The sequence below is a fragment of the Salmo salar genome, chromosome 28 (assembly GCF_965601325.2).
Source record: "Salmo salar chromosome 28, fSalSal1, whole genome shotgun sequence".
NCBI classification, from domain to species: Eukaryota; Metazoa; Chordata; class Actinopteri; order Salmoniformes; family Salmonidae; genus Salmo; species Salmo salar.
The window spans coordinates 3,456,892-3,467,850 of NC_138318.1; the positions used below are offsets into that span (position 1 = coordinate 3,456,892).

General features: G+C 46.5%; 1 protein-coding gene across 1 annotated transcript; it reads left to right on the forward strand.

The window, feature by feature from the left end:
* The first annotated feature begins 652 nt into the window (after nt 1-652).
* On the forward strand, nt 653-6,787 carry LOC106589177 (tubulin polyglutamylase ttll6). Its single transcript, XM_082970354.1, is given in 8 exon segments — nt 653-656; nt 768-886; nt 5,118-5,196; nt 5,199-5,379; nt 5,381-5,417; nt 5,603-5,757; nt 6,008-6,184; nt 6,471-6,787. Coding segments are annotated over 8 exon segments (972 nt in total). The 3' UTR covers nt 6,691-6,787.
* The last annotated feature ends 4,172 nt before the right edge of the window (nt 6,788-10,959 follow it).

Consider the following 10,959-nt stretch of genomic DNA (forward strand, 5'->3'; position numbering starts at 1 on the left):
CGGAATGTTTTCAAACAACGTTGACACCATGTGCCTGCCACAATAACGCCTCGATCCCACCGACACAGTGTCATCTGGATATGTGTGCAAGAACAGTTCAACATTCACCTTCTGCTACCATTTATGTCAAGCCGTCTACGCATACAGCTTGATGCATACATTCGATAAATCCAACGTATGCACCACACAGAACGCACGGCAACTGCCTCTGCAACGCAATGCTGCAAGGCAAACTCAGCGTTCCATTAAAAATGAATGTACTTCTGGTGTTCCAAAATGTAATGACTGTTGGTGTGATCGAGGCGTAACACATAATGGTTGCAGTTCCCCTGCTCAGAAGTTGCGTGCATCAACCAATCGCTGTGTGCCATGTCATTGACAGTGTCATCGTCTGACGGATTGCTATATGTGGTTAGCTGATACTTAAAATCATAGAGATCCTATTCAGAGGACTGGACTCTCTTCTGGACAGATTGCTCTGTTTCCCTGGACAGAGTTATGGACATGAAGCGTTACTAGGTACTCTACCTCTTCCAAGTCCACCTCCCTCTCCTGATAGCGCTCTGAATATGTGCCTCTGCTGCTGTTGAGTCGACACATTCAATGCTATGTGTTTGCTGTAACCTTACAGAAGATCAACCACTTTCCCAGGATGAGTGAGATTTGTAGAAAGGATCTTCTGGCTCGAAACATGAACCGCATGCTGAAGCACTTCCCCACATACTACAATATCTTTCCCTGAACATGGTGCCTACCGGCAGAGTGAGTTCTCATTGTCACTGTGCTTAGTCTCGTCATTCAAAACACATTCCGCATCTTCCTGTACAACGATTGGCTGGCTCGCGTCTGCACTACCCAATACAATGAGCCCAGCAATGACAACGTGGTGAGGTGGACAATACGGCTACTCAGTTAACACTTCTAATGCCAACTGTTACACAGCATTACACACTTCTCATTTTTCTATATTGCTCTGTTTGGCAGTGTTGTTTGTACCGTTGATGGTTTGAAGCACTAGATAATCGTTTAACATGAAGAATCTCATCAGTAACTTTACTGATCCCTGACTCTCCCTCACTGACTATCTTTCTATTTCTACAAGGATCAAATCAAATCAAATGTATTTATATAGCCCTTCTTACATCAGCTGATATCTCAAAGTGCTGTACAGAAACCCAGCCTAAAATCCCAAACAGCAAGCAATGCAGGTGTAGAAGCACGGTGGCTAGGAAAAACTCCCTAGAAAGGCCAAAACCTAGGAAGAAACCTAGAGAGGAACCAGGCTATGAGGGGTGGCCAGTCCTCTTCTGGCTGTGCGGGTGGAGATTATAACAGAACATGGCCAAGATGTTCAAATGTTCATAAATGACCAGCATGGTCAAATAATAATAATCACAGTTGTCGAGGGTGCAACAAGTCAGCACCTCAAGAGTAAATGTCAGTTGGCTTTTCATAGCCGATCATTGAGAGTATCTCTACCACTCCTGCTGTCTCTAGAGAGTTGAAAACAGCAGGTCTGAGACAGGTAGCACGTCCGGTGAACAGGTCAGGGTTCCATAGCCGCAGGCAGAACAGTTGAAACTGGAGCAGCAGCACGGCCAGGTGGACTGGGGACAGCAAGGAGTCATGATGTTAGGTAGTCCTGAGGCATGGTCCTAGGGCTCAGGTCCTCCGAGAGAGAGAAAGAAAGAAAGAGAGAAAGAGAGAAAGAGAGAATTAGAGAGAGCATACTTAAATTCACACAGGACACCGGATAAGACAGGAGAAATACTCCAGATATAACAGACTGACCCTAGCCCCCCGACACATAAACTACTGCAGCATAAATACTGGAGGCTGAGACAGGAGGGGTCAGGAGACACTGTGGCCCCATCCGACGATACCCCCGGACAGGGCCAAACAGGAAGGATATAACCCCACCCACTTTGCCAAAGCACAGCCCCCACACCACTATATCTTCAACCACCAACTTACCATCCTGAGACAAGGCCGAGTATAGCCCACAAAGATCTCCGCCACGGTACAACCCAAGGGGGGGGGGGGGGGGGGGGCGCCAACCCAGACAGGAAGACCACGTCAGTGACTCAACCCACTCAAGTGACGCACCCCTCCTAGGGATGGCATGGAAGAACACCAATAAGCCATTGACTCAGCCCCTGTAATAGGGTTAGAGGCAGAGAATCCCAGTGGAGAGAGGGGAACCGGCCAGGCAGAGACAGTAAGGGTGGTTCGTTGCTCCAGAGCCTTTCCGTTCACCTTCACACTCCTGGGCCAGACTACACTCAATCATAGGACCCACTGAAGAGATGAGTCTTCAGTAAAGACTTAAAGGTTGAGACCGAGTCTACATCTCACACATGGGTAGGCAGACTATACCATAAAAATGGAGCTCTATAGGAGAAAGCCCTGCCTCCAGCTGTTTGCTTAGAAATTCTAGGGACAATTAGGAGGCCTGCATCTTGTGACTGTAGCGTACGTGTAGGTATGTACGGCAGGACCAAATTGGAAAGACAGGTAGGAGCATGCCCATGTAATGCTTTGTAGGTTAGCAGTAAAACCTTGAAATCAGCCCTTGCCTTAACAGGAAGCCAGTGTAGGGAGGCTAACACTGGAGTAATATGATCACATTTTTTGGTTCTAGTCAGGATTCTAGCAGCCGTATTTAGCACTAACTGAAGTTTATTTAGTGTTTTATCCGGGTAGCCGGAAAGTAGTGCATAGCAGTAGTCCAACCTAGAAGTAACAAAAGCATGGATGAATTTTTCTGCATCATTTGTGGACAGAAAGTTTCTGATTTTTCAATGTTGCAATGGAAAAAAGCTGCCCTTGAAACAGTCTTGATATGTTCTTCAAAAGAGAGATTACGGTCCAGAGTAACGCCGAGGTCCTTCACAGTGTTATTTGAGACGACTGTACAACCATCAAGATTAATTGTCATATTTAACAGAAGATCTCTTTGTTTCTTGGGACCTAGAACAAGCATCTCTGTTTTGTCCGAGTTTAAAAGTAGAAAGTTTGCAGCCATCCACTTCCTTATGTCTGAAAAACAGGCTTCTAGCGAGGGCAATTTTGGGGCTTCTGTCACGTCCTGACCAGCAGAGGGAGGTATTGTATTAGTTTTGGTCAGGACGTGGCAGGTTTTTTGTGTGTTAAGTGTTGTGTTGGTGATTAGGACTCCCAATTGAAGGCAGGTGTGTTGAGTTGCCTTTGATTGGGAGTCCTATATAGGAGTGTGTGTTTTTCTTTGGGGTTGTGGGTAGTTGTTTTTGCACTGCGTTTTGTGTGCCTGCAATACTGTTGCTGTCATGGTTATTATTGGTTTTCCTGTGGATGCTTTACTCTGATTCATAAAAAATATGAGTATCCACATTCCTTCTGCGCCTTGGTCCATTCTTGAAGACAGCTGTTACAGAACTACCCACCACCAAAGGACCAAGCAGAGGACGAACGAGGAGGAACGATGGACCTGGGAGGACAAGTTAAGGGAGCTAAGGGAACCCGAGAGGCAGCCCCAATAATTTTTTTGGGGGGGGCACAAGGGCTGTTTGACGGGGCGAGAAGGGAGCCCCAGGCCAGCTCCCCGCACTAGCCCTGAGGTGCGTGTCTCCAGGCTGGCACGTCCAGTACCAGCCCCACGCATCAGGCGTCTAGTGCGTCAGCCCAGCCTCGCCAGTCAAGAGTCGCCAGAGCTGCCCGCCAGTCAAGAGTCGCCAGAGCTGCCCGCCAGTCAAGAGTCGCCAGAGCTGCCCGCCAGTCAAGAGTCGCCAGAGCTGCCCGCCAGTCAAGAGTCGCCAGAGCTGCCCGCCAGTCATGAGTCGCCAGAGCTGCCCGCCAGTCATGAGTCGCCAGAGCTGCCCGCCAGTCATGAGTCGCCAGAGCTGCCCGCCAGTCATGAGTCGCCAGAACTGCCCACCAGTCATGAGTCTGCCAGAGCTGCCCGCCAGTCATGAGTCTGCCAGAGCTGCCCGCCAGTCATGAGTCTGCCAGAGCAGCCCGACTGCCCGGGTCTGCCAGAGCGGCCCGACTGCCCGGGTCTGCTAGAGCGGCCCGACTGCCCGGGTCTGCCAGACCGGCCCGACTGCCCGGGTCTGCCAGAGCGGCCCGCCCGAGTGGCCCGCCTGTCCTCCGGCCCAGCCCGAGTGGCCCGCCTGTCTTCCGGCCCAGCCCGAGTGGCCCGCCTGTCCTCCGGCCCAGCCAGAGTGGTCCGTCTGCCAGGGTCAGCCCGAGTGGCCCGTCTGTCTGGCGCAGCTATCGGGGCCACCGAAATGGGCGACGCCAAAGGTGGAGCGAGGTCCACGTCCTGCACCTGAACCACCTCCAGGAGAGGTGGGTTGGGGAGGGAGGGTGTAGCACAGTGCCGTCGTTGACGGCAGCCACCCTCCCTTCCCTCCCTTATTGTTTAGGGGGATAATTTTTGTTGTTTGGGGGTTTGTTTTTTCTTTTAGGTGCATTCCGGGGTCTGCACCTTGAGGGGGGGGGGTACTGTCACGTCCTGACCAGCAGAGGGAGGTATTGTATTAGTTTTGGTCAGGACGTGGCAGGTTTTTTATGTGTTAAGTGTTGTGTTGGTGATTAGGATTCCCAATTGAAGGCAGGTGTGTTGAGTTGCCTTTGATTGGGAGTCCTATATAGGAGTGTGTGTTTTTCTTTGGGGTTGTGGGTAGTTGTTTTTGCACTGCGTTTTGTGTGCCTGCAAAACTGTTGCTGTCGTGGTTATTATTGGTTTTCCTGTGGATGCTTTACTCTGATTCATTAAAAATATGAGTATCCACATTCCCGCTGCGCCTTGGTCCATTCTTGAAGACAGCTGTTACAGCTTCACCATGTTTCATTGAAATGTACAGCTGTGTGTCATCCGCATAGAAGTTAAATTTAACATTTATGTTTTCAAATGACATCCCCAAGAGGTAAAATATATAGTGAAAACAATAGTGGTCCAAAAATGGAACCTTGAGGAACACCGAAATGTACAGTTGATTTGTCAGAGGACAAACCATTCACAGAGACAAACTGATATCTTTCCGACAGATAAGATCTAAACCAGGCCAGAACTTGTCCGTGTAGACCAATTTGGGTTTCCAATCTCTCCAAAAGAATGTGGTGATCGATGGTATCAGGATGATGTTTGCATGCATCTGACCAGCTATCCCATCAACAAGCACAGTGAGAACTTTGTCCGTGATGACGACACTGGCAGCACCTGGAGGCCATGTGTTACGACACAGAGAAGATGTGGTTGGACATTGAGGACGTGATTATTAAGACGCTCGTTTCTGTCCACCCCATCCTCAAACACAACTACCACACATGTTTCCCTAACCTCGCTGCTGGCAGTGCCTGCTTCGAGATCCTGGGCATTGATGCGCTGCTAGACCATCAACAGGCCCTGGGTGCTAGAGGTGATGCCCTCTTCTTGGGTTAGGATGACGTATTGATATGGGTCCTATATCCCTTAAGCGTCTTTTGAGCTAAGAAATGTGTCATGATAAGGCATTTTGCTAGCATTTTATATTAAAGCTAGATTGCAAACAAGGTCATCATGTTCAATTATGTTCACGTGTGTGTGTGCAGGTGAACCCCCCCCCCCCCCCCCCCCTCCCAGTTTCCCCACTGATTTGCCCGGGATTAGAAGGATGTACTGCTGTATGACACCCTGGTCCTTATAAACCTGGCTGCCTGTGACCGCCATAAGATCGCTGAGGAGGATAAGCGCAGGGTGAAAGAGAGGCTGCTGCAGAACTGGTCCAGAGAGGCCAGGTACAGTCAAAACAACATGATGGGTAGGAAGACCATTTGGAACTTTGTCTTTGTGGAATTTCAATGTGCTTGTATAATCAGTTTGACCACGTAACAACAAGCTATGATGGGTCATATTATGAATTATCATGGTTATAGACATGTAACAAACAAAGTGATTTGGACCAAACTCAATCCGGTATGTATTTTTTTCATGCATTCAATTCATTCATTCAGTTGTGGTCAGTTGAGGCTATTTTTGTGTTGTCAGGAGTGAGGAGATGCGTCAGTCCCAGGCAGCCAGTGTGGAGCAAGTCCAGATGGACGAGGCGAAAAACCCAGGTGGCTTCCGCAGGATCTGTTCCCGCGAGGGTGGAGAGAAGTACTTCAAACACAGCAGCACCCTGTTTCAAGAGACTGCCACCTCCAAGACCAGGGAGGAGTGTGCCACATAGACACAATCCTCCCGTGTTGAGGCAGGCAAACACTTTCACTCACACACACACACACACGCACGCACACACACACACACACACACACACACACACACACACACACACACACACACACACACACACACACACACACACACACACACACACACACACACACACACACATAAGGCTTATAGACAATACCATGAAAACACTCAAACAGAAAATACAAATTCTTAGTTTATATTCACTTTTTTCGTTGATTCATGTACAATTTATTTCCGTGTGTGACTGTGTGCTTAGGCAGCAGCTGCAGGTGCTACGTCTGAAGCAGTAGCAGAAGGAGAGGGAGCAAAAGGGGAACTGTAGATGAGACTTCCAGGGGGAATCTGGAGGAGAGGCCAACCCACACAGAGTACGAACCCAACAGACCAACTCCAACTCCCAACAGGAGTCACATCACCCTGCCCATCAGTTTTGTATGTACGTGGGGGGTCCTGTATCAATGCTAGATCCGTGACATGTTACCTGTGGTTTTCTATGTATTATTACCTTCAGAAGCCTAGCCATCCTCAATCATAGAGGGAAGTCAGTCTAATGGTGTCATTGGGGGTGGCAATCTTACTTGTAGTTGCAGGGCCTTTCAGCAGCCACAGGAGGGAGCCAAACTTCTTTCCCACTGAACAACTCACATACATGTCCAACTACCACACCTTAAAATGGCCATTTAACACATCTACATAAACATCTCATTGAATACTGAAAAATGATTATACATTGTGATGAAATGTTTCCTTACTATATGGTGTGAATTGTGGCTCTCCAGCTCTTGACCTTGCTCCGCCTGCTTACTGCAAATTACTTACTCCCCATGCTTACAGAGCAGGACCTCTCTGAGGAGGCGGAGAGGGTGAGTGGACTGCTCCAACGGGACCAAGTCTATCAGCCATTACCCCCCCCCCCCCCAAATCTAACTCAAAATCCATGTGTACGTGTGCATGTTATCGTGTGTGTATGCATGTGTCTATGCCTGTGTTTGTCTCTTCACAGTCCCCGCTGTTCCATAAGGTGTATTTTTATCTGTTTTTTTTTAATCTAATTTTACTGCTTGCATGAGTTACTTGATGTGGAAAAGAGTTTCATGTAGTCATGGCTCTATGTAGTACTGTGAGCCTCCCATTGTCTCTTCTGGACTGTGAAGAGACCTTTGGTGGCATGCATTAGTGTCAGTGCTGTGTGCCAGTAGTTCAACCAGACACCTTGGTGCATAATTGAACCTTTATTTAACTATGCAAGTCAGTTAAGAACAAATTCTTATTTACAATGATGGCCTAGGAACAGTGGGTTAACTGCTTTGTTCAGGGGCAGAACAACAGATTTTTACCATATCAGCTCAGGGATTCGATCTCGCAACCTTTCGGTTACTGCCCCAATGCTCTAACCACTAGGCTACTTGCCGCCCCGCACAAATATGGTCACTGCATTGTATCAAACTTATCAGTAAACATCAGTCCTGTAGTAGTGAGGTGCTTCAGATTGTCCTATGTAATGTCTTTCCAGTTGTCTCCCTGAATGAGTTCTCATGGAGACCGAAGCACCACTGTACTGTGATCCAACGCCATGTGCCTCCAGGGGCAAAGCCATGCCTTCAGTACTTCCATTCCCAGTTGCTGCAGCAACGCCGGCCCAGTCTGGGCATGGGCCCCCAGGGGCACGCTCACACTGAGTCCGCCTGTGATACAGGCGGACTCAGCCCCACTGATACATTAATACACCCCCGAGGATCCGGTCATAGAGATGGTCCGCCAGGCGCCAGGGGACTTGAGGAGGACCAACAGTACCCAGCGTATTCCATGGACAAGTGAGCTCAACCACTGAGCATCCGTGCTGCACCTCTTGTCCTCACTTTGTGTCATTACCATACCGCCACTGATCTCAAATTGTAGATTGTACTTATGAATAATCATGTTTATTATTTTGAGGGCATAGTATTGATTTTCTCTACCTTTCTCTCTCTCTCTGTCAATGGTGCTCGTCAGTGCAGTATGAGCTCATCCTATGCAAAGTCCAGGACCTGGGCCACATTGTCAAATCTCTCCCAGCTCATGCCTGGATGGCTCCACTGCGGCCCCATGTCCTTTGGCCCCAAGGCCCTCCAGAGCCTGTTTGTCATTTCCACCCCAGCCCCACTGATCCAGTGGCCAGACATCCCCCACCCCATCCACAAACCCTCCCGTAAAGTCCCCCAGCACGGACAAATGCGCTAGGGAGCAGGGATGTCACTGATCCTTCCATAATGCCAAAAACCACGAGCGGGGGAGAGCGAACGAGCTTTCCTGGCGAACTTTGCACAAGTTGTTCCCCAAATACTCTCCATATACTGAATACATTTCTTCCTTTTTTTTACATCCTCAAAATGAAATAAATGTCTACGTTAGGACTGAGCTTCTGATAATTCATTGAAGTGAAATGGTGAGAAGAGAAATGGAGTGAGGCCTTATTGTGAAAATATGGAAGCAATGGTGCATATTGTGACTTAGGCATTGTGTGGTACTTGGTAGAAAGATGTGTCATCATATGTCTATGCAAACACTGTGGCTTTTACAGAATGGAATTTAAGTGAATACTATCTGTGTCTTATCAAGTACCTTTGGTTGTTAAATATCACCATAACCACTGAGACAATGGTGAAAACTCTTCAAAATATTATTTCAGGAAATCTGGACATTTTACTCAGTTATGTGAAATCTGAAAGGAAGAGATGGGTGTGACCAGGTAGTTTTATATCAAATGTGTGCGACTTTGCTACTATGCTTTGTTATCATATTGGTTTTTGTTTATAATTCTGCAATAGTAACCATAATCGTTCATTTGTTAAGTCTTAGAAGAAAATAACGCTGGGGGCACTGAAATTACCACGAAGAGGGACTAACAAATGCTCCTCAGATTTCACTGATTTTAATTGTAGATTAACCCATAGTATTTTCACATGGCTATTTGGGATGTGGTGTACATTTGTTTATTGCGCATTATTTTATTTGAGTTGGTGAGAAATATGTCATGCATTCATCTTTGCTCATGTTTATATGATGATATTTGTTAAATTCAGGATTATATTGATAATAGTAATAGGCTTATTGTCAATATACTCCATATGATTAGTTAAACGGTTTAGCAAATAATAAGTGGGACATCTTAGAGACGTTTTTATTGTAAAACCCCAGTTTTGCACCATTTTAAGAATACAAATTATAAGTGAAATCATTGGAAATGCAAACGATAGGTTATTTGAAGGAAAAATTAAAGCTTCTTTCTTCTCTTTAACAAGGCTCCCGAGTGGCGCAGCGATCTAAGGCACTCCATCTCAGTGGTTCAATCCCGGGCTGTTTCACGTGATCGGGAGTCCTAAAGAGCGGCGCACTATTGGCGCAGTGTCGTCCGGGTTAGGGGAGGGTTTGGCCGGTGTAGGCCGTCATTCTAAATAAGAATTTGTTCTTAACGGACTTGCCTAGTTAAATAAAGGTTACATAAAAAAATGATCGCACTGTTTGATTGTTTAAAATGTAGCTCATAAACATTGTACTAGGCTAGGTACTTAATTGGAAATTCGATATGTCGATTGGTTTAATTTTACCTCAGAGAGGATTTGGAAAGAAGGCTATTTAGAAGAGATGATTTAACGATATATTTATTGTTCAATTGGAATATATAGGCCTACGCTGAATTTCTACTCGCGTGATATACAGGATCTCCCAAGATCTAGGACTTGTGACTATTGGATAGTTGGCATAACAAACGTTTAAATTACAGTTTAGTTATAGCCTACTTTTATATAACGTGCAACACCCTTTAACGCAACATTTCACATCTCAATAAAAGCACATACATTTTATTGTAACCATGTGCAGAAAATACTACTCAGCCCCATTTCTTTCATTCTATTTTTACCAATGACCTGCCACTGGCATTAAACAAAGCATGTGTGTCCATGTACGATGATGAGTCAACCCTATACGCGTTAGCAACCACAACAATTGTTTTATTTTTGTTTTAAATGTAACCTTTATTTAACTAGGCAAGTCAATTAAGAACAAATTCTTATTTACAATGGCGGCCTACCCCGGCCAAACCCAGACGTAGCTCGGCAAATTGTGCGTGCCCTATGGGACTCCCAATCACGGCCGGATGTGATACAGCCTGGAATCGCCTATTGCACTGAGATGCAGTGCCTTAGACCGCTGCACCACTCTGGAGCCCAAACTAATGAAGTCACTGCAACCCTTAACAAAGAGTTACAGTCAGTTTTGGAATGGGTGGCCAGTAATAAACTGCCTGAAAATCTCTAAAACAAAGTATTTGGTACAAATCATTCCCTAAGTTCTAGACCTCAGCTGAATCTGGTGTAGCTGTTGAAGATGTTGAGGAGACTAAATTACTTGGTGTTACCTTAGATTGTAAACTGGTCAAAACATATCGCTTCAATGGTTGTAAAGATGAGGAGAGGTCTGTCCGTGATAAAGAGATGCTCTGCTTTTTTGACCCCAAACTCCACAAAGCAAGTCATACAGGCTCTAGTTTTATCTTATCTTGATTATTGTCCAGTCATATGGTCAAGTGCTGCAAAGAAGAACCTAGTTAAGCTGCAGCTGGCCCAGAACAGAGCGGCAAATGTTGCTCTTCATTGTAATGAGGGGGCTAATAAATCAAATTGTATTGGTCACATACACGTGATTAGCAGATGTTATTGCGGGTGTAGTGAAATTGACTACAGGACAAGGAGGACCGAGCA